The sequence below is a fragment of the Mytilus californianus genome, unplaced genomic scaffold (assembly GCF_021869535.1).
Source record: "Mytilus californianus isolate M0D057914Y unplaced genomic scaffold, xbMytCali1.0.p SCAF_12, whole genome shotgun sequence".
NCBI lineage: Eukaryota > Metazoa > Mollusca > Bivalvia > Mytilida > Mytilidae > Mytilus > Mytilus californianus.
In genome coordinates, this window is record NW_026262604.1 from 15,477,252 (window position 1) to 15,502,442 (window position 25,191).

A 25,191-nucleotide genomic window follows, 5' to 3' on the forward strand; every position below is an offset into this window, starting at 1 on the left:
AAAAAAAATTACAGTAAATGAATAAAAACAGTATATTACCGATTTTCACTTTTTAGAAAACCCATTTGTAATATACCTTTAATTAAAAGTTGAGGATATCACATTATCGCCGTCATTGCGAGCCAGGATAAGCGAGTGCAGCAAATCACTCATCAAATTAAATTTTTTTAATATGTTTGTCTCTAAGTGTCTTATATAATTCTGTAGCAAGTTTTTTTTTTTAAGATCGGGTGACCTTACCATGAATATAGCCCTCCAAACTCTTGAATACTTGTCAATGGAAGACAGTTATTTCCCTTTTTTGGCTGCACGTAGCGATATTGTGTTTGTAAGAAACATGTTAGAAAGAACAGAAATATATAGTGACTTTTCGGTAAGCCTTTTCCACTTTTTACTTTAATGTTTGTTTTAATAGATTTACTTTACAACAATATATATTTATATATATAAACAAGTCTAAATCGAAAACAACGTTCAAACCTATGATTGCGTTGGATAAAAACCTCAATTTTTATACGTGTGCATGCAAAACAAATTTCTTGGTAGAGAGGTCTAAATACAGCACAAACAACATTTTCCAAAAGACCAAAATGAGTGAAAAAGTATATTTTAACAAAACGCATTTGACTAGCAGGTCGAACAACTGATGTTCTTAAACCTTGCTGACTGCCATTGGCGATTGCCAAATAAAGGGACCACAAGCTGTAACAAAATAGATATTATTAATAATTTATTACCAAACAGAAACAATAAACTTGCGGAAAAGATGGTATACCGCAAACATGAGGTGCAAATATTGGTACACCATATCCGGATGTCGACAATTAATGTCTCTTCAGTGATGTTAGGAATCGAAACGGTATTTGGAAGGCCATATAATTTACCTCAATTTAGGATAGACACTTGAATTTTGAAAGACTCAAAATAGGATGAACGGATCATATAAACCCGAAGGCAAATATAATACAAGCCCAAACGAAAAAATATAAACAAGTCTAAATTGAAAACAACGTTCAAACCTATGATTGCGTTGGATAAAAACCGCAATTTGTATACGTGTGCATGCAAATATATATATATTAAATGACTGAATAATAGCCAACGATAAATCTTACGGGGCGATGGATCATAAAATTATGATACAGTACACTACAAAATATAATATATAACAAGTCTAAAAGGGTACAACATCACCAAAAAATAAATAAATCATGAACAAATATTAGATAGTTCGGATAACTAATATCCTTCATCAGTACATAAATAAAAAAACATAGAATGTGTCACTCATTTTCCCTACTATCACTTGTTTCCAGTAACTCAGGCTTCTGTTTTGGATTCTTACAGTTTTAAGAAATTTATTCCTCCTCCAAAACATCAATATTGAAAAAAGTACCAGCGTATTGATTTTTGATAATTTGTATAGCATTCAAGATTTTTATTTCAGTTTGACTACCACATGTCAAGATAAGATTCATTTTACATCTTACTGATGAAGGATATTAGTTATCCGAAACATTGGTGATGTTGTACCTTTTTAGACTTGTTATATATATATATATATATATTATATATCATTATTAATTTCGGTTTGGTTGTAAGTTTATATTTCAAATAATCCATTGTACTTGTATTTAAGTATGTTCCTTGAACATTATGTCCTTAAACTTGTAATGACATGACAAAATATATATCCTGATTTTTTTGGTCGACGAGAGATGGTCTTTGTTTACTAAGGCACCTCATGCTCATCTTCTGCTAGCGGTTTTTCTTGTCGTATGTCAAAAACAAATTATTTTCTTCATTAATATAGAAAGACAGAAATTGTATTTTAAAAAAAAATCAATAGTGTCTTTAAAATTGTAAATTGTAGAGCGTTTCTTGTGAATCATCAGTTACATTGTCAATTTGCAATTTGATACTCTTACACACATATCAGTTAAAAAAAGTGTTTCAATGAAATTGAGAAGATAGAAATATGGGCATTCAAAAACCAATTTTTAATAAAATAAAATAAAAACAAAATGTGTTGCTAATAGTACGTCTATGTTTGACAATACGTCGTATTCGGTCATCTCACAGTCGAAGAAAAGCTTAAGGAAAGAAAATGTCTATAGTGATTGCAACATGTTCGTGGTCATTCGAGATCATTTCATATTATTATTAAAACAAATCGTTGTCATTCGAGACAATTGCAGAATATTATAAAAAAACTATAACAATAAATGAAAATTGTTTCCAAGTAACCAACTTATTACATTTGTTGCGATGAATGACCGTGATTTTCTAGTGAAATAAAAAACGATAATTTTACATGTGGGATAAACTCCTCTGACGTCATACAACAGCAGGTGTTGTCAAGACGTTGTTGATAACGTTTCAACAACGCGAATTGTGAATGCGTAGACAAAAACATAATAAGTTGCATTTTTCTACTGTATTGCCATTGAAAATTCCACTGTCGTTGTAATAAAAAGAATAATTTATCAAAGAATTCTAATATCGAATAATATTCAACTCGTGACCGAACAACACAGATAATAAACTCATGCGCTACACGCACTCGTAAATAAATGTGTTGTTCGGTCACTCGTTGAATATTTTTCTATATTTGAATTCTTCGATTAGTTATTCTATAATTTTACCATCGAAGTTTTAAAAATTATTTTCAATATGCCAATCATTTTTAAACTGTTATTCCAACTTCCTCAGCCATACGAGAATTTTGGCTCTGCTTTTTATGTCTATTTTGGTCATAAAGAACGTACTTTCTCTTCGTATAAACATTCCTGGCTTTCAAACGGATGTTCCTGAAGACGATCAATCCCGAAAAGTGTTTCAGACGAGCAAAACAAATATACATTGTAATTCTCATTATGGGATATGTGTTTCAAAAGTGAGGCGAAAGATACCAAAGGGATAATCAAACTCGAACCGGAAAACGACCAAAAAACAACCAACAGTAACAAAACTTTCAAACTAGAGACAAGGCAACAGAGACCCTACCAACAGCCGGAGATCCTGCGACACATATGACACCCGTATTGTTACTCAATGATTATTTCAGTAGTTCCATATGCATTGCTTTATTTATGACATATCCAAATGGAAATTATCATCAGATGGTTACTTGCCATGCACATAAAGAGAGCCACTGTTGTTCTACTACTGAATAATGATTCACTTTATATCTTGGTTATGTTTTCCTTTTACTGCGGATTCATTTGTTTGCGTTGTTACCAATTTTTGTGAATTGAAGAAAAAGTGTTTTTTATCAAATATTTGATTTCATTTTTGTTTTGCAAAAGTCTGGATTGATGCCTATACAAATGGGTACTTCGTTGAACTTTTGAATTCGGATTTTTTCCTATGCCCACCAAATCCACGAACATAGGTATCCCAAGAATAATAATGATTTCATTGTAATTAACAAACAGTTTTACTTGTCTTAATGCATAAGGTGAAATCTTTGCATTTCATGTCGTATTTTTGTTATTTTTTGTAGGCATTCATGAATAAAATATTTTCCGTACCATTGAGTAGGCTTGGTTACAGCAATATTGGATCTGGACATTTAGAAATGTAAGCACAGTTTACAAAATTCAAAAATACCTTATAAAAGTGAGTGGTCATGTAAATGTCATATATAAGCTTTTGAAAAAATATTGAACTTGAATGAAGGCAAGTAACAGCCAGAGTCGTGAGGCGAGATTGAAATCATGTACTTGTGTTGATTGATAATTGATGACTTACGTCACTTCAGCACAAAACGACTATACCGTCACAAGAAATCCTTACGTAAATATCCCTGCACTTAAAACAATCTAGGAGTTACCAGTATTCCAAAAATATTTGAAAAAAAAATCTGTTTTGGTAAATTCAGAAATTATTGCGTGCATTTATTATTGCGAATTTTGAAGAATGGACTAAAATGCGAGATTTATTTTTGCGATTTCAGGAAAATCTGCATACATTTATATGGATCCGATATCAGAATGCGAGTTTTTATTATTGCGATACTAATTCAGTCGCATTATTCGCATAAATATTATTAATAAAAACCTCGCAATAATTTTTGAAATTAACAGTATTTAGAATATTTGGAAAAAAATCTGTTTTGGTAAATGATATTATATCGTAAATTGGAAAATTTGCAAATAAACTATATTTATGTTTAAAGCTAACAAATTTATTTTAAATTTGATAAGCTTTTATGTAATATTATAAATGGCGTCTTAAAATCACCGTTTGGTACATTTGGAACGCAAAAGTTTATTGTATAACCATTGATAACTAGATGATGCAACTGTATATATATATATATATATATATTGTAGATTGCTCAGAAAACTAGTTTTAGAGGAGGCATGCAGATATGGAGATCAAAATTGTATAGACTTTGCAATCAACTCGTTTCAAATGCTGATGAACAGTGCTGGTAACTCAAATCCGTAAGTTTAAAAGCTCATGCAACTACACTCAGCTCACTTGTAACTGTTAAAAAAATGCAAAATGCATCGGAAGCCTGTTTTAACGTATCCATTATGTATACAATTAAATGTTTATTTTGAAATTTAAGGAAAAATGGTACTTGTTTGGAAAAATGTTCAGAGTAAAATCCTCAAGTCCTGTTGAAAACTCTTTAAGTACACTGCTGGTACTTCTTTTCTAATGCAATACATATGATACTAGTCAAATGTTCGAAATAAAGCATTTTGAACGACACCGATTACATGATGTATCAACCGTGCAATTGACGGCAAATGTTATCCAATCAAAACTAGTGTTTCATATCTTAAAACATGAGAATAGTGGTTGTAAGAGTGGCAATGATTTAATTTACTGTATTCCCCACTTTGTTTTAAAAGAACAAATCTTATTAGTTTATTTCAAATTAAAAAGAAAAAAAAAGCGCAAAATGAACTCATAACATGTGATTTGAAAATAACCATAGCGGTCTGTTTGATTATGATAAACCACTGCTGACTAATTTTTATGGCTTTTCTTCTTACAAGTCCTTTGTGGGAATATATCTTCTTTCATACGGCTTGTTATGATGAGTTTGCATCAAATATCGTCCATTGTACCAACCGTTAAAATGTTAAATCGTCTAACCCAATGTGAATATTTTATTCAAACGTGGTAACAATTATATTTCACGAATGTTATTTTGAATTTGTATCCATTGATCTAGAACAACAATTCTAAAGTTAAAGGCATACATTGAAGATCTGACGCTAGGTAAATCAAACATTTGGCAAAAAATCCAATAAAAAATTAACAATGCTGTTACAGATTATTGCTAAAAGACTGTCGGTTAATCCGGAACTTATTCATAAAAGTATTTACCATTCCTACATGTCCTAGAGTTGGTGTCATGAAGGAATCATTATTGGAGTTATAAAAAGTCGACATTATCAAAGAAACAAGTCTAATGTATGTAAACTAGTGACAATAATTCATCGACAATCAAATACCTCTAAATGGGTGGTATGTCGTATCAATGAGTATCGTATAGCTTCCATAAGACGTAATAAGTAAACATCAGATAGAAAAGCCTCAGTGACTTAGTGGTTATAATCAAAAGAGTTCCCCGGTCGACTTACTATGTATATGCCGTTGTTATTTTCGAATATAACCATCCTCAATGTATGCAGAAATTTTAACTGAGTCAATATTCATCAGAAGCAATGAGTTAATTTAGGAAATCTGTATTCATACGTTATCTACTAGTATATCTTTCCCCTCTCTTTTTTAACAATTATATTTTACATAAATGTTCTCACTGGGAATTTTTCCCGATGAGTCCTACCCGTCACATGTTGACGATCATGATTAATTGGTGTATAATGTCTAGTTGCAAAGCTATTCGACCAGAAAGAAGAGCGGGCATTTGGTTGGTGTATAACGTCCAGTGGCAAAGCTTGTCGACCAGAAAGAAGGGCGGACATTTGAAATCAAATTTAATGATCTGGATTAATTAGTATATAACGTCTAATGGCAAAGCTAGTCTACCAAAAAGAAGGACGGAAATTTGGTTGGTGTATAACGTCTATTGGCAAAGCTAGTCTACCAGAAAGAAGGACATAAATTTGGTTGGTGTAAAACGTCTAGTCGCAAAGCTAGTCGACCAAAAAGAAGGGCGGACATTTGGTTGGTGTATAACGTCTAGTGGCAAAGCTAGTCGACCAGAAAGAAGGACGGACATTTAGTTGGTGTATTACGTCTAGTGGCAAAGATAGTCGACCAGAAAGAAGGACGGACATTTTGAATCACACTTGATGATCATGATTAGTTGTGTATAACGTCTAGTGGCAAAGCGTGTCAAGCAGAAAGAAAGACAAACATTTGGAATCACACTTGTCTAAGTGGGCAAGGTAGACGCTTACCTAGGTGCAGCTAACCTGCGGGCCCTACTGAGTTACGGCCATGTGTGTCTTGTTTTACAATAGTTTCTCTCTTCCATCAAGGGGAATCGCATTGATATCACTTTTCGGACATACAAAACCAAACGGAACATCCCTAAAACAGGCCCTCCCTGCGGACAACAGTACAGGTGTCTTTATCAAAATTCTCAGTTGGTTGGCTTAAACAATATTATATCGACAAAAAAACTCATGAATAACATCTTCGATATACATCAAAAACAATGTATTCATGAACAAGAAATTGCTAATTTTTAATAAGAATTTGGTATTTCATACAAAGAAGATTAAATGTGTCAATTCAAAACTTTCTATTCCAGAAGAGAAAATCATATGGTATAGAACTATGCGTTAAACGCGTGTTTCAGGAGTAAACTTCATCAGGTAGTACCAAGACCAAGTATAACAAAGCCTAAACATTAAACGTTTGAAGATTAAATTCTAAAGGGGTTAAAACAAAACAGACCAATCCGTCAGAAATCAGCAACCTTCGCTACAATGCAATGACATACTTGTTATAAAAGGCGACGCTATCACTTGCCAGGGAATGCACACTTTCAACAATGAAAGTGTCACGAATCCAGGATTTTGATTGGCGCTCTCTAATTGAAACGGTAAATCAGCTGGTAGCTTAATGTTATCGAGATAGGTAGATACCGAGCTAAATCTCAATGAATGACATATTGACAATTGTTGGATGACTCGATCTGAGGCGTTAAGGTAGCATTGGTCGAGCGGTTGAATATAACGACGAATTAGTCGGGTTAAACAAGAACAATAATAATTGCCATTATCCAATTTTGTATTTCATTCGTCATTTACATTCAAACTACTTTTTATATATATTTATATGTTTTGGAAATTAGTGTGACGTCTATTTTGCTGAACTAGTATACATTAGTGTATAGGGGGCAGCTGAAACCCTAATCCGGGTGCAGGATTTCCTTGCTGCGTTGAAGATACATTGGTGGCTTTGTACTGTTTTCTGCACTTTGGTCGGCTTATTGTCTCTTTGACACATTCCCCGTTTTCATTCTTTATTCTATTCAGCAAATGAAAATAAACATCGGCTATACCATCTACACCAGGAGTGTGCATTTTGTTTAACTTTGATAATAAATTTTATTTTCCAGGATTGATGTTGATTTGAGGTCAATCGTGTACCATACAGCAATACAGTATGGAGGTGTGAATGAGTGGGAATTTGCTTATGGAAAATACACAACATCTAATCTTGGATCGGATAGGGTGCTTTTTCTATATGCCTGCTCTTATAGTAGAGATGTCACGATTTTAAACAGGTTGGTAATAAATAATAAGGGGGTCCTTCATTTTTTTATTCTTAAATTTTTTACGTCTTTTTTTGTATTCTTTATATTTTTGGTTCATTTATCTATATTCTTTATATTTTATCCCAGCATGTTTTCCTCTTCTTCATTTCTTGGTCTTTTTTTTTGTAGGATTGGCCTATCATTCCATTCTATAAACTCCATTTAGACCCTATGCAAGTGATTACAATATTCAAAACCGTACAATAACATGCTGTGCTTCTGGTTTTCGTTAGTCGCATGTGTATGCACTTCTTACACTGAGTATATTTGTCCGAAGACTTCGGAGGGCTCTGTGAAAATAGTTATCCAAGCTTCCAGTGGTTAACGAAGATTGCATAACCGACTAATTTCACCGGAGTGTACCAACATGGTCACCTAAAGTAAAGCACATCGACAAACACAAATAAGAATAGACTTAATGCCGCTAACCCTCCGTTCAAGTAGTTATTTAGTTATAAAAGGACGTTTTTATACCGTAGTAGGACAAGGGAGGAGATACCGAATGTTCAGTAAATAAATCATATGAGATCGACAAGAAACTGACAATACCATGGTAGTACAAAGATTGACAACAAAAAGACAAGTAAGCCCACATAAAACTGAAGATTAAGTAACACTCACCCAGCAAAACACTTGGATGCTGCATAAGAGTAAGTAACTTCGATCCATTCGGGGGATATACCTTGTACAGTGTTTTGACCTGATTTTGGATGATATGAACATGATCGGAATTGGTCAGTATTTGCACAATGAACATACAAGTAACAAAGATTTGTTCCCTTGTTATTCTAGGTTCCTACAATATATCTTAACGGACGATATTCGTAAGCAGGATGGTGAAAATATATTGCGTCTTATCTCAAGAAATCCAATTGGTAGAACTCTAGTGTGGGATTTTTTAAGAGCAAATTGGGATGATATAATAACCCGGTAGGTAAAAGTATTTAGTCACCTAATGTATGGCCTATGTGAGGTCATATTCATTAGTTAAATACTTGACTCAAAAGTGGGAAGTCTTGTGTTTGATCTCAGGTATTGTAAAATACGATTTAACATTTAACATGTACGGAAACATTTTATAATGTTTATTGCAGTTCGCTGTTGCTGTAAATCTTCAAATGAAATTAAATTGTTTTATTAAGGACATGCAGATGAAAATGATTGTACGAAGGCATGTTAGCGCCATACAAACTTGTTTTATATGTCGTCCTATTGTTTGCGTTATAAGGGAAATCTTTGCAAAATAACACAAACCTCTGCGGGATAATGTAAACCTGAACGTTTCATGCATAAGGCAAATACGGGCCCTTAATTTGGAATTATATGTAAATTCGGCTACATTAAACAGGTTTGTTTTTAAGTTTTGCTCTTAATTTTCATCGGTACAGCTTTATTTTCTCGGTTTTCTTTTTAATGGCCTTCTGCTGATTAGTATGTCATAGGTATTTGCTAAACACCCCAGCATGTCACTTTGCTATGTAGAATACCATACATTATCAGATATATGTCCTTTGAAACAAATATAATTAATAAACATGATAAATGAGAAATCAAATTTATTATCGATATTGTTTTAGCTGCTGGGAAATTTCTCTTGTCACTTTAAGGGGCTCCATTGACCGATAAGTTTGAATAATTCATTCACCGTATTACTTGTCGTCTGTCCGGACTGAGATTGTGAGTTCAAACCCTACACGTGGCAGTTCATTTGACTCATATATATACATTCAATTGACCAGGATTACCAGTTTTCTGCCGAAGGTCGAGGATTTTCTGCGGGCATTCCAACTTCCTCCACCAATGCAATTTTTTATCGATATTGTATTAGCTGCTGAGAAATTTATCTTGCTGCCATTTTAATTGCCCGATAAGTTCGAATAATTCATTTACCGTATTACTTGTCGTCGGTCCGGACTGAGGTTGTGAGTTTGAACCCTGCACATGACAGTTCATTTGACTCCTATATATACATTCAATTGACCAGGATTACCAGTTTTCTATCGAAGGTCGAGGGTTTTCTGCGGGCATTCCGACTTCCTCCACCAATAAAAACTTGCCTCCATGATAAAGCCAATAGTGATGAAAGTGGCGTTAAACACCACAAATCAATCAATTAACATTGGCACTTTGACCTTTAATTTGTTTATACCAAAATGATGGCCATCATATTTCTCAATCAGCATTAAAACATTGTTTGTAAGCAGTGCTTAAAAATACAAATGAACATCAATTTCGAACTTCAGACACAACTTTTGTTTTTATAGTGTTCTGGTTGTCTTTCAACGTGGAGAAACACATGTCCGTACACTACTTCAGATTTCATATAGATTTTGTCTCTTGATCCCGTATGACCTTATCTTTTTTTTTTAGCGTGTACTTTTAATATTAGACATGAATTCAGTCCTTCAAAAGTTTTATGGGGGTCATCATTTTTGGTTAACCATTACGGGATATCTGGGTAGCAGGTAAGTGGCGCCAATTTTGTAACTACAACCACAATCCCGTCCTTTTTTCTCCCCGATTGAAACATCACCTTATTTTTATTTGCATTGAATAAAACAACGTTTGTCACTATTTGAAACTGCTCACCCTTCCGGAGTTCAATACCGGTTTGTGGAGGGTTCGTGTTGGTCAGAAATTATAATTATGTAATAATTTGCGGGTTTTTTGTTTGTCTTTCCATTTTGTTTTTGCCATGGTCATGTCTTTTTAAATTTGACTTATGGTTTTTATTGCCCATGTGAATCATTTCCCTCCCTCTGTTGATCATAATCTTAAATGCCAAAATAGAGATAAAAAAAACATACATAAATTTAGTGAACTGAAAATAAAGCCTCTGGCAAAAATCGAGATAAAGGAAATGCAACATATGAGTTGAAATTGTTTCGGTTATGCAGTATTTCCACTGGACATTGTCAGCAGGAGAGTGTTTATATTGAACTATGAAACTATTGTTTTACCGCTCAAAACGAGACATTTAAGTATAACAGTAAAAAATGGTCGATTCCAAGTCAGCATAATATATTTTTCTTGTCATCTACTACATTGTACTTAGCATTGTTGACAACGTCTAAGATCATTAAATGTTTCATCTATAGAGGTTTCGTTTCATTAATGCTGGGTGCAAAACAGACAATTTTGTAGAGTAAAGATAAACGATTGTCGCTAATCATCTGATACGTGCATTCCCAATGTCCACGGTGCTATGAATTTTTCACTTTTCATTCCATAAAATTGAGAATGGAAATGGGGAATGTGTCAAAGAGACATCAACCCGACCACAGAACAGACAACAGCAGAAGGCCACCAACAGGTCCTCAATGCAGCGAGAAATTCCCGCACCCGGAGGCGTCCTTCAGCTGGCCCCTAAACAAATATATATACTAGTTCAGTGATAATGAACGCCATACTAAACTCCAAATTGTACACAAGAAACTAAAATTAAAAATAATACAAGACTAACAAAGGCTAAAGGCTCCTGACTTGGGACAGGCGCAAAAATGCGGCGGGGTTAAACATGTTTATGAGATCTCCACCATTTTCTACATAGGGAAATGCCTGTTTGAAGTCAGGTATATGACAGTTGTTTTCCATTCGTTTCATGTGTTTGAGCTTTTGATTTTGCTATTTGATAAAGGACTTTCTGTTTTGATTTTACCTTTGAGTTCGGTATTTTTGCTATTTTACTTTTTTCTAAATATAGATACATGTGTCGTCTGCAGGTTATAAAACATGTAGACTTGGTCAGAGTGATTTGCGTTTGCGCTTTCAATACATCTTAAAATCTTAACAGTGCTTCTGGATTTCCAAAAACGCTAAATAGTTTGCAGTTCAGAGGTGCAATTTTGTCATATTCAAAATGTCATTTGTTTCCTTTCAGTTTCGTATCAATTAACTACCTCATTGCAGATGTTACAGCAAAGTTTAATACTGAAAATGATCTACAGTCGGTAAGACGTTAAAGCAAGAGAAACAGAACATGTGCATAAATAAATGTGCAGTATTTTTTCAGTATCGGTTGCTAGTAGTAACACATCATATATATGTTATTTGGAATCTTCACAGGGGTATGGGCTCATATTCCCTGTCAGTGTTTTATATTCCCTGAGTCCAGGCCCCATGTGAAGCCCAAATAACAATTATATTATGCTAGAGTGTCACTATTTCAACATTATTTCCCATTATGTGATCAGTTTCACCAACAAATCATACGACTGAAGTTGATCGTAAGTATAGTGAATTGTTCATGACTTACCATCAACTTAAGTCGTAAGATTTTTTTGTGTCACTGATCACCAATCCTAGTGTTTATTCATAGGGTACCACGTAGCCTGTCAAGATAACAATTCAACTTGCAGAATTGGTTGGAATATTTATCCCCGGTATACTATTTTATCATATTGATCCTTGAGATAGTATATTACTTAAATGCAGGATACAACAATAGCTTAGTTCTTAGTTGAGGCCCATGTGTTCTAAAGCTGTTTTCGTTTTGGGTTTATTGCTTATCAAATTAAATATCTTAAGAATCACTGGCGAGAAATAAATGAGCATTTTTTTGACAACGTGTATTTTCATTTTTAAAAAAACAAAAAAATTAACAGTAAAAAAAAGGTTAACCTGAAATACATCACTGGCAATGGCAATATTAAGTTAGGTAAGTATGAGGGTCTGGTTGGAGTTTACAGAAAATGGACCAACAGTAAAAGAACAGAGAAAACTGGACCAAAATTAAAAAGAATAGGGTAAATAGGTTGTTTACAAAAAAAATTGACTAATAGGATGCTAAATATAAGAAAAGTGAAAAAAAGGTAAACAAAAAATTAAAATAACAGACACATTGAGGCAGTTGCAAAAAATTATAAGGAATACATATTTACAAAAATGAAGCCCTAGATATCCAGAACCACATGTATGATACCATTCACAGGTGGTAAAATTACAAACGAAATATAGTGTTAGCATATTGTCTTTAACAACATATAAACCATGACAAAAGATTATGCAATATGTGAACCCCTTACATCTTCCTAGCCTATATCAATACTTTTACCAATCCGGTGTTATCAAAAGCGTAGAAATAAACTCATCATAGATACTAGGATTGAAGTTTTCTATTTGCGCCGGACGCGCGTTTCGTCTACGAAAGACTCATCAGTGACGCTCGAATAAAAAAAAGTTAAAAAAGTCAAATAAAGTACGAAGTTGAAGAGCACTGAGGACCAAAAATTCCTAAAAGTTTTGCCAAATACAGCTTAGGTAATCTCTTCCTGAGGTAGAAAAGCCTTAGTATTTCAAAAATACAAAGTTTTGTAAACAGTTAATTTATAGTTATGACCATAGCAATGATAATTCATATCAACATAAAAAGGTCCCTTGCATTTTATATTTTTATTTATGTTAAAAATCAATATAAATTGATGAAATTACTACTCAAAGGAATTTAAATATCAAACAAGACATACACGCATACGTTAAATAATGTATTGTTAGTCATTTGTTAAATATTTGAACTGTGGGTCTTTGTCAATCTTTGAATAGATCCATACTTAATATATGCAGCTGCCCTCTGTGTTTAATAATATATAAAATCCAGTATAGAATATATTGTTTTTTGTTTGTGTGGGATACATATGTGGTTGGTATTCCATGGCATCTAATTTGATAAATGCAATAACTTGTAATCTAGAGATGATAATAGTAGATTTTTGTCTCATGTTAAAAGATGAAGTTCACTTTTGTCAAAATATGTCATTAAATTTCAGCCTTATCATAATATATAAAAAGGAACAATATGGTATATAATTGGATATTTCAAAGACCTAAGTGCTAAGTAAAACCAATCCTTTCATACGTGTACAGTCTTCAAAGTCAGCAAATTTCGTAGATTTTGTCAAAACACGATGATTTTGGTGCATGTTTCGGACTTAAAAGCTTCGGGAAACTGGTGACTGCAGCCTTTGGTTCAAAATGACTTGTCCCAATGTGTACACTGAATTTCTGAACTCGACAATCTTCAGAATGAGAAGATATAGCCAAATTGCACTATGCTTAAAAACTTCATAGATAAGGGAACATTCTACTCAAACTTTCTTTAATACACAAATATTGCATAATTAAGGGTTGATAACTTAGCTTTTTTCAAATGTCAAAAATAGCAATTTTGTATAAAAGTTATACCTCAATTTTTTATATGATATGTAGAATTTGTAGTACTTTCACCTGAGTTAGAGAGAAAAAAAATCAAGGCCAATTTTAAACCTTCGTAAATATACTCCTTTAAACACCTCATCGTCTTGACACTACATCTTGTTATAATTTGCCAGATGGCACAATTTGTATTTACTTTTGTGTAGAATTAATTGTTTTTCAGAGTGACGAAAATAAACACACACGATACATTATGTATTTGTCTTCTGTTTAAACATGTTAAAAGTAAAAAAAAAATATAGTAAACTTTTCATCGTTATTCTATTATTTATTATGGTAAACTATTCATTTCTGTTAACAAACATTTCAACAGCACCTGCATTTTGAGTATATGTTTCTCATTTGATATTATATTCCAGGACAAACGTTTCATCTCATAAGTTTCTGCAATGTGCCTACAGGGTAGCTGCATACAAGGAGGCTTTTAGAACAAAGGTGTCTTACTTTTCCAGGTTTGAAAATTTAAGGGATGTCATAGTGATTTGATTGACCGATAAGGAAATTTGTCAAAGAGGGCCGCATACATGCTCCATTTACGATCCCGTCCTCTTTCCTCATTTCATTTTCCAATTCTGTATTATAAATTTTTTGGTAGGTAATTTTTCTATTTATCTTTTATTTTTTGTCTTTTTAATCTTTTCTTAAATTATTTTTCCAATCATTCTTCATTTAACATACATATATAAATCTTTTGACAGATTCTGACTTTTAAGGCTAGTAGGCCCAATTTAGGCAATGCAGCAGCAGCAATCGATAGAGCAATTGAGACAACAAGAGCTAACATCAAGTGGATGGATAGTAACTTCCAGATTATAAAAAATTGGTTACAGAGTCTACCTTAGTTGGAAAAACAACACAGTTGCCATTTCCAATTAAATACACTGTCAATATGTGTGAATAAAAATTGAAAACAATTCTGTGAATACAAGATTCTATATCAATATAGACAGACTAAGAATTTAAAATGCATGGTAAAAGCTGTGTCTCAAGTGAGGAATTCGATTTTTCGGTTGAAAACAAAACTTTACGACAAAAGAGATGATTTCAGCTTCCCAATTGTGAACTTTCCATTTCTATGTAGCAACATTCCAGCAGCGCCTGCATACGGAGTATATATCTCCCAATTGATACGATATTCCCGGGCTTTTGTTTCCTATCATGATTTCCTTGATAGAGGATTGCTGCTCACAAGGAAGCTATTAAACCAAGAGTTCCAAATGGTGAAGTTGAAGTCATCCCTTCGTAAATTTTACGGACGCCATCACGAGTTGGTTGACCGTTATGGAATAACCGTTTCACAGATGATATCGGATATGTTCCTTATGTCGTAACTACAATACCCTTCCCTTTTCACGAATGTGACTTACCGAATTAGACTATTTACGGGATTTGTAATAACATAAGCAACTCGACGGGTGCCACATGTGGAGCAGGATCTGCTTACCCTTCCGGAGCACCTGAGATCACCCCCAGTTTTTGGTGGGGTTCGTGTTGCTTAGTCTTTAGTTTTCTATGTTGTTTCATCTGTACTATTATTTTTCTGTTTGTCTTTTTATTTTTGGCCATGACGTTGTCAGTTGGTTTTCGATCTATGAGTTTGACTGTTCCTCTGGTATCTTTTGTCCCTCTTTTTTTCCACACATTGAATTCGGTAGCACTTAGATAGTGTTATGGTTTAAAAAATATGTGATCTTTTGTTAATTAGTGGTTTAGGTTTTCACAGAGGCAATCATGTTTCCTACCACATGTAATTCATACTTTATTCTGAAAGGGACTATGCCTAATTGATGTATTGATAAATGACTGTTCATCAGCGTTCATTGGTAAATAATACTTGGCAATGGCTATTTGTAAAAATGTTAAAATAATAAGAAACTGATGTTAAAATACTTATCATTATTTTTAGCAGCCATATGTTTCTTATGTAGTAGCTTTGCACCCAGTTTTAGTCTCATATCATCTCAACAAACGAGTTTAACCCCGTTACATACGGTATTGTCATTCCAAAACCAGTGTCATGAAGTCCAGTGCTCTTTTCAAATTGTAACAGATTTTTTTTCCCGAGGCTTTTACATGAGGATTTGCTCGTGTCATTAGATGTTTAATTTCCTTTCGTTTTGCTTTTGGTTGAAAACAACAACTCATGCATGTGTATAGAAGAATGTTGGCATCGTTTTCTAATACACGACATGCTTACATCCGCCTAATTTGAACTTTGGTTGATAGTTGTCTCATTGGCAATTATACCATATCTCTTTCTGTTATGTTTAATCGAAAATGGATAAATTTGATCAACATTGTAATATGTTTTTGTGACTTATTAGGAATATATAATATTGGTTTTCACTAAATTACACTTATTAACCAAAAACAAGAGTGCACACGCTGAAATGTCTTGCCTGCTTTACTAACCATTGATTTTATGTTGATAGTCCTAAATGTAAAGCTTTACTACAAGTGTTACATAAACATAACATGATCCAAGAAAATGAGGTTCACGTCAAATAAACCAAACCAGAAATACATGTACACCTTACAATGATTCCATACACCAAATATAGTTGACCTATTGCTTATAGTTACTTTGAAAACCACTTAACCAGGAAAACTTAACATTGACCAATGAACCATGAAAATGAGGTCAAGGTCAAATGAACCATGCCACACAGACATGTACACCTGTGACAAAAAAAATCCCTTAAGATTTGCCTGTTTCACAAATTAACTACATCGTTATCGTTAAACACCATTGCTTCAACAAATTCACCGTAAGCAACAGAAACCTATCAAGCAGATCAGGATAGATAACTGTCATGATTAATAACATTTTCTTTAATTTCCTGAGGAATAATTAAAACATTATCAAAAGTTTATACTCCCTCGAGTATTCGTTATATGTCCCCGTTGGTTACGTAGCTCCGGACATTCTTTCTGTGCCTGGTCCATTTCAGGAGTGAATAATTCAATTGTTGTCATTAGTTCCCGTGCGTTATATTATTTTTACTTTAAGCGTTTTGTTGTACATCAGACAGTTGTATCGTCAGAACATGTCATCGTTGACTATACGATATGGGTGTTGCCCATTGTTGATCGCCGTACGTTGACAAATATTTGCTTAGATTAACTTTTCTTATGGATAGTTGTCTCATTAGCTATCAAAGGATATGTCCTTTTCTTTATATAGGTAGCGCGAACCGTTTTCCTCGATTGTGACATACCGGAATGAGACTCACCACCGAATTGGTACTAAGCATAAGTAACACGACTGGTGCCACTAATGGAGCAGGATCTGCTAACCATTATGTTTCCATGCAGTGTTCTGTCTTAGAATGCTTGATACTGTGTTTTATCTATGGTATTCATTGACTTGACAACAATTGTCTATAGAGTCTTTAAAACAGACAGTAGAGTGGAACGTTTCTAGTTTATTTATTAGACGTATAAGTCAATGGTAATTGGCGATTGATGAGAAATAAAGTTTGGTTATCTATTATTTTCCGGAAAAAAAATCTCAACTAGAAACTTTTTAAAAACACTTCTCTACTCTATATCTATTTTTACCATCATTCTCTATTCTTTATAGTTAAGCAACTAAATTCCTTATGTTTTTGCCTATTTTGCTCTATTCATTTGTTTGCCCTGTATTCTGCCCTCTATGCTCATTATCTTTTTTTTTGTAATAGCTATCCAGACCCTCATACAAATACACCTGTCCAGTCTTTCTTTAAGGTTACACAATACCGAATGACGTTACGCCACGAGTTATTGTTCCTACTGTTGTCGACATTCATGAAATTGACGACAAACGTAAACCCTGATGTTTTATAATAACTTAGAACGTGTAACAAACAATTTGCCTCAGTCTGATATAAAATAGTTGAAAGATAAACGTTCCTTTATTTGATATATATATATTAAAAATACCATCATTTTAGCGACGCTTTTTATACGTATCATATTCAATCACAAAACAAAATTTACATAGATGCGATTCAAATGAAAGAACAAAAATGAGAAAAAAAATCACACTAATGTGAAATTTAAATAAATAAACATTATTAATAGTAACTGTGCATCTGCTAGATGCAGAGTGTCGAGGGATTTGATGCAATACATTAAATGACATTGATTGTTTCGACGTCTTCCTCCCATTCTTCTTCTCATTCTTTACAATGAAATATATACTTTTTAAATGTTCTATTGACAAGTACATGTAAGCATGTGCACGATTTATCTATTTGTGTTCTTATGCGTAACAGACTGATCTTTTTGTTGATTTGGTTTAACTTTGCAATACATTCTTATTTTATTAATGATGCATGCCGTTTCCCAAGAAAATTTTGTTTTGAAAGTAGAAATCCAAATTATAGAAATGCATGATAATGTGTGAAAATACGGGGAATTGTATCACAAGTAAAGCAATTCCGCTAAGAAGCCCATACGTTTTTCAATGGTCTCCGAAAAATGTCGCTAGCAAAATAGAAAAAGGAAATTTATTAGAATAAGAATACCGATAGACTTTAGCGAAAAAATCACAGTACAAGCAGACGTATAAACTCGGACAGCAAATGGTTTGTTGGCATGGAATGAAAAAAGAAGAGTAGTTAAACTTGACTATTTTTGACCGAACAACGTTACCTATGTTTCAAGTGTAAACAGTCTTTAACGTTTATTGGACTGTACAGAAAAAATCCGATATGGTTTCGGAAGCTTGTTTAAAATAAATTACTAGTCTTATAAGTACAATCTTAACAGGACAGCTACATCGGAATAAAGATAAAGTTAGCAAAGGCTTAAACATATGGGATATCAACACTAAATATGCACTCGGTTAGGACGAAATAAAATAAAATCATTCAGATCCCGTTATATTTTTTTCTATGAATTCCATTTTGAAATAAATCATTTTCTCGAAATTTAATCAAACGATTCATTAAAAATCTGTGGCCCTACAATAAATGAATGATAGGTGCTTCGATGAAGGTAAATCCAGAAAGCGCTTCGAACGCAAACAAGTTATTAAAAGATATTTTCATTAACCTATTTTATTCAAACGGCAAAACAAACTGATTAAAAGAACAGAGTTCCAATGCTCCCCTCCCGTGTTGTACATATTGTATCTCTCAATGGCCTTTATAACTTAAAAAAATTTGTTTGTTCTTTTTTATAAATATCGTTAATAGAGAAATGCAGGCTTGAGAGCAAATGCAATGCAATTTCCGATATAATTAATATTTTTCAAGGGGCATAACTCTTTTAAAAATATTTGATCGGCACTGACTTTCGAAATTATCCAAGACAATGCTGATATAAACCTTTAATATAAATTATTTAAAGATTTGGCAATAAATTTACACGTGAGAGCGCTTACAAATGCAATTTTCCATATAATTAATATTTCCAAGGTGCATAACTCTTTTAAAAATAATTGATCGGCACTACTTTTCATGGTTGGCACCAGCTGATATAATCTGGCAAGAAATGTACACGTGAGAGAGCTAACAATACCGGACGAACAAACGGACGGACGGACGGACGGACAAACGGAAGGATGGACACCTGGTATTTCTATGTCCAACGCAACGCATCGCGCGGGGGACAAAAACCCAACGAGATTTTAAGATAATTTTTATTTTAGCTTCATATTAATTTGCACTTTGGTCTTCGGGGATGAGTCAGTTTTTTTGGTGTTTTGAGTTGGACATGATGTACAGGTGTAGCTGATAAAAAACGCGCCTTTTCACAAAGTAGGGAGACAAAACGACTCACAGACGATTAGCAAAGGTCCCTTTTTTTGGGGGGGAGGGGGGGAGAGGGGATGGGCATATTGCTCACATAGCCGTCGAGAAAAGCCCGAGAATATTCGTAGTCTTATAAGGAGTTTTTACAAGTTTGCCAAGTGTTTATTTAGTGTTTATTTAAATTAAAAGGGTTGTTATATCTTTGTGTGCATAAATGGAAATGTGGGATATACAAAAAAAAAACAGAAACTAACTGGCCGATTAACGACACACAAAACCAATGACATCTAGATAACACGTGACTAATGCAGGATGGACGAGTATTTTTTTACTGCTAATTTGTAGTTTTAGTAAAGATTCGTTAGTCCTTCGAATTGAAAATTTAATAAGTATATTTAGTATAGCAAGTATTAAATCTATCAAATTATAACATCACATGTTCACAACAAAAGTCAGATTTTAACTATAACAGCAACATAATTTAGTCTCCTAGTACGTATTTGTTAGCCTTTAAACTTCTTGTATTTCAAAGGAAAACTCACACCATTATGAAATAAGGAGATGTGGTATGATTGCTAATGAGACAACTTTCCATCAAAGACCAAATGACATAGATGTTAGCTTGCTTACGTTGCTGCATTTGAGATCTCCCAATTACCATTCTACTATGAAATGGTTATTCAAAAAGATATTTTGTCACCAAATGATTTATAAAATAGAACATAATCGTATATGCTAATATATATTTTGCACCCTTGACAAAATACTAGGAGCATATTGTTTTACTCGTGTCCGTTCGACAGTCCGTCCCGCACTTGGTATATAGGGTTTACACGGCTGATTTCTTAGGACTACAGTTTTTAAGTAAACTTTTACATTATGTACCTGGTGATAGTATATATACTAAAGATGCGCATCTTGTCAGAATTTTTTATTTTCTTTATGACAGGTTGATGAATTTGTCATTTTGATAATTTATTGCGCCGAGGTTTTTGTTACCTATATTGAGGGTCCATATATATTCTCATGATCATTTTTTTTTAATAATTTTCCACGAACGACAGAAGGTTGAACTTTGTCTGTTTAAATGAAATGTTGCATACAGTTTGGAAGGTTTGTCCGTCTAACTACACACACAACCCACACGTTTACATCATACAGAGTATACTATATTTAGAATGTGTATTTTATAAGGATGTTGATTTTCTTTATAATTTTCACAACCAACAGAATGTTCAACCTTTTTTATGTCTGCACCAAATGTGTAGACACAACTATTTCAAATTTCTACCTCAACATCATTGTTTACCAAATCAAATTTTTTAAGCCCTTTATTTTATTCATGCATGGATACATCGGTGACATCACCATTGTTTAGTTTGGTAGGGTTAAGTTGACGATTCAGTTTTGAAAAGCTTAAAGTGCACCCAGTTAAGACGAAATAAAACTAACTCAGTCGAACTTCACACGTTTTCTGTCAAATTCTAAGCGTATTGGTCAACTTTGAAGCAATTAATCTAAAAACCAAGGATGGTGACATATACATGCATGGATTCAGTATACAATCCTAGATATTATGTTAGTTTTTAGTCTTTCTCCGTATATAAGAACATATCCATTCATTGAAAAATCTAAAAAAATAAGTTTAAAAAAAGGCATTTTCCCTATACAACTAGGTAAATTTGTCGCCAAAATTGACGTTTTTTTTATAAAAATTACAAAAAAAAACATTCATACATGAAAAAAAAATAAAACTTCAGTTCCAGTCTGAGAACTACGATGCATTTGAAAATTAACAAGTAAGACAAATTTGATCATTATTTTAAATATCTGATATAATTATAATCTATAAGCATCTGTATAAATAACATTCAGAAATCTTTAAGACTAAATTCTCAGAGTGATTATATATTTGAAGATTTTCCCAAATAAATGTGTTATTAGTTTAAATAACCAGAATATTCATGCTTCTATTCACATGCATACATGTACCAGTATCGACAAATAGCAAACTGAGTGAAGAAAAAAAATCACAATTCGTGCAACGATATGCATAGATTCGCAGGTTTTTTTTTCGGCATACTTTTTTTATACTGTAACAGATTAAGCCGTATTTCAACAGTACTTTTAATTTAAAAGTAAAACAAACTTAGGTACACTATTTTGCTCGATGTATGGAGGCTGATTAGTAAAACAAACAAGAAATACAATTGATTGACATTTGAGGGTCAACAGGTATTCAGAACGCAATTAAAAAAAAACCAACGCAAACCTTAATTAAGTTTAACATTTTCTCTCATTCATTAGAAATTATTAAACACATTTGTCAACTATCAGTCTTGCAGTTTTATTTATCATCATGCTATTATTCCTAGCAGGATCGAGTTAAAAAAAATGAAAACTACACATTTTCAACCATTTCTCATGCAAATTGGCTATACCTTCAAACATAATGTAAGAACATATGTATTGGTGTTGGCCGCAAGCATTAAAAGCTTTTTTAAAATCTTTTTGGTGATTTTCAAACTGAACAGAAACCTGAATACACACGAATGATTATTTTTACATTCACACAATAACCACGTAAATTGTAGAATTAAGACTTAGTTTAAATTATTGTGATGTTGATTAGATAGGAACATTGTTCCTTATTTGAAAGAAATTTTATAATGAATGCAGATTAAAAAATTGCTGTACACGATAACAATCGAGAACATAGATTTGTTTGTATCTGCAGTAGTGATAACTGGTAACAAAATTGTGAACAAATAAAATATATTGTTACTTTGGTGTATATCAATTGTTCATATGGCATGATATAGGAAGATTTATAATTCAAAGCTCTATAACTGAACATAGAAGAAATATATGCTATGAATCATGTTATTGCAAGAACAAGTAAATATTTTACCTTACAAACATGGAATCACAAACACACAGTACACAGAGATCAGGCCCATGGGGAAAACATGGTAGACTGTGTAAACGGACAGAACACAAAATGGTGCATACAAAAATAGTGAAGCAAAGTCAAACGTATTGACTTGTTGTGCACAAACAGGAATAGCAATACCAGTACATTATTTTCAATTATAATAAAATTGAGAATGGAAATGGGGAATATGTCAAAGAGACAACAAGCCGACCAAAGAGCAGATAACAGCCGAAGGCCACCAATGGGTCTTCAACGCAGCGAGAAAATCCCGCACCCGGAGGTGGTCCTCAGCTGGGCCCTAAATAAAATTGTGTTCTAGTTCAGTAAAAATGGACGTCATACTAAACACCAAAACATATAAATGAACTAAAATTAAAAAACATACAAGACTAACAAAGGCCAGAGGCTCGTGACTTGGGACAGGCGCAAATATGCGGCGGGGTTAAACATGTTTTGGGAGAACTCAACCCTCCCCCTATACCTCTAGCCAATGTAGAATAAAGAAACACACAGCGATACGCACAGTAAAACTCAGTTCAAAAGAAGTCCGAGTCCGATGTCAGAATAGGTAACAAAAGAAACTAAGCAAAAGGACAATGATACATAAATTAACAAAGGACTACTAGCAGTTACTGACATGCCAGCTCCAGACCTCAATTAAACTGATTGAATGATTATGTCTTCATCATATGAAAATCAAGTACAATCCCTCCCGGTAGGGTTTAGTATCATTAATCATAAGATATATGAGTCTAATTTTGGACATTTTTTACTAATGCCAAATATTGCAATCGAGTCCAATCGGTGATATCAAGTCTAGTGGTTTTTTTTTCTCTAACAGTGGTACATTATATTAAAATAAAAACACACATATTGGCAAATTAATCGTTTATTTATTTATTTCGGAATTTTAGTTGTTAATGCTCGTCATCTTTGAACTTTATTTGGCCATTTAACCTTTTTGATCGAGCGTCACCGGTGAGTGTTTTTTACCGTAAAGCTCCCCAACTATTTCGGTTCTTATACATCTTTGGTTCCGCTTTGAGCGTTCCTGAGGAAGGTAAATCCATAAAAGCGCTTTGTACCAATGCAAAGTGTTGTTTTTTTTTTCTTTTTGTGATAGAAAAAGGTCGATACCACTACTGGTGGGCTATCAATCCCAGATGGTATTATCAGCTCAGTAGTCAGTACTTTCTGACATGGTTCACATCATTCCTTTTTCAAGTTGTTCGTTTACAGATTTATAAATTAATAACAAACATAGTTTTCAACTCCCTCAGTCAAAGTTGAAGATTGATTTGGTCATGAAGTTATTCAACTGTTTTGGTTCCTGTTCATACTTGGATTTCAACTATTTGGCCTTGAGCGTTCCTTATTTAAGTTAATCAATAACAGCTCTTCGGACGCATGTAATTTGTAAAGTATTGTTTTCATATACATGTATTTTTCATTTTGTCAATGTGTATTGCACTCAATGTAAAACAACATATTTTGAGGAAATGGTGAGGCTTTGTTCCGAACCATCATTGAACAGTTGAAGTAAAAACGTTGAACTATTTCTAAACAGCTGCACTAAAACGAATATGAAGTGCCCACTGTAAACAAGTATGTTGAAATGACCTATGTGACACATGGAGTAATAACATTAACGGTACCAATTTTCCTGCAACAGATGCACATTTCGACAATTAATGTTTCTTTAGTGATCCTGGATGCCAAAATATTTGAAAATCCAAAATTAATTCATAAATTAAAGAGAAGCTAATTAATACAGAATTTATAAAAACCATTCATTGATTAGTTTATTGAGCATCACTAAAGTTACATTTATTGTCGAAATGCGCATTTGAGGCAAACTAATTGGTATCGTTAATGTTATCACTGTCGATTGCTATCATTGCTTAATCAGTTGATTATTGATTTACTCTCAAAATTGTAATACGTAACTCATTAAAGAAGCCAGAAATAAAAGATGGACGACATCGAACCGTTATATTTCTTTCTGTCACCACAATATAATTATTTTTCGCAAAATGCGAAAACCCTGTGTGTAAAAAGTTCAATAAGCACTCTTATACCCTTAAACCAATGGAAAAAATACATAGAACGAACACAGTTGATATATATAATGCATGTAATAGCTATGCTTTAAAAGGCAAAGGATACCACAGGGACATTCAAACTCATCAAAAGAAAATAAACTGACGACGTCATGGCAAAAAAAGAAAAAGACAAACATACAAACAACAGTACACAAAACACAACATAGAAAACCAAAGACTGAGAAACACGAACCCCACCAAAAACTGGGGGTGATCGCAGGTGATCCGGAAGTGTCAGCAGATCCTCCTCCACAGGTGACATGCACCCGCCGTGTTGCTCATGTACAAACCCGGTGATAAGTCTAATTCGGTAGGTCACATTCGGGGAAAGTTTACGGATTGTAGTAACGACATTTGTTAAGTATATGTAATTAACATATACTTGACCAAGTATGTTACTGCCCTGATTGTCGTTTATCTTGTCTATTTGTTTTTGGTCCCTTTTTT

At 33.3% G+C, this 25,191-nt stretch overlaps 1 protein-coding gene across 3 annotated transcripts in view; it reads left to right on the top strand.

Annotated features, from left to right (window-relative positions):
• LOC127721444 (aminopeptidase N-like) overlaps nucleotides 1-25,191 on the top strand; it is an 80,192-nt gene that overhangs the window by 996 nt on the left and 54,005 nt on the right. The window contains exons 3-9 of one of the 3 annotated variants that reach the window (XM_052228176.1): nucleotides 226-373; nucleotides 3,506-3,582; nucleotides 4,338-4,451; nucleotides 7,559-7,726; nucleotides 8,549-8,686; nucleotides 11,637-11,706; nucleotides 14,665-14,968. In XM_052228176.1, coding sequence (XP_052084136.1) covers nucleotides 242-373; nucleotides 3,506-3,582; nucleotides 4,338-4,451; nucleotides 7,559-7,726; nucleotides 8,549-8,686; nucleotides 11,637-11,706; nucleotides 14,665-14,808 — 843 coding nt within the window. In that variant the 5' untranslated portion in view covers nucleotides 226-241 and the 3' untranslated portion in view covers nucleotides 14,809-14,968. Of the gene's footprint in view, nucleotides 1-225; nucleotides 374-3,505; nucleotides 3,583-4,337; nucleotides 4,452-7,558; nucleotides 7,727-8,548; nucleotides 8,687-11,636; nucleotides 11,707-14,664; nucleotides 14,969-25,191 lie in introns of those variants that run through there. The other 2 variants (XM_052228177.1, XR_007991256.1) reach the window with 2 other exon arrangements.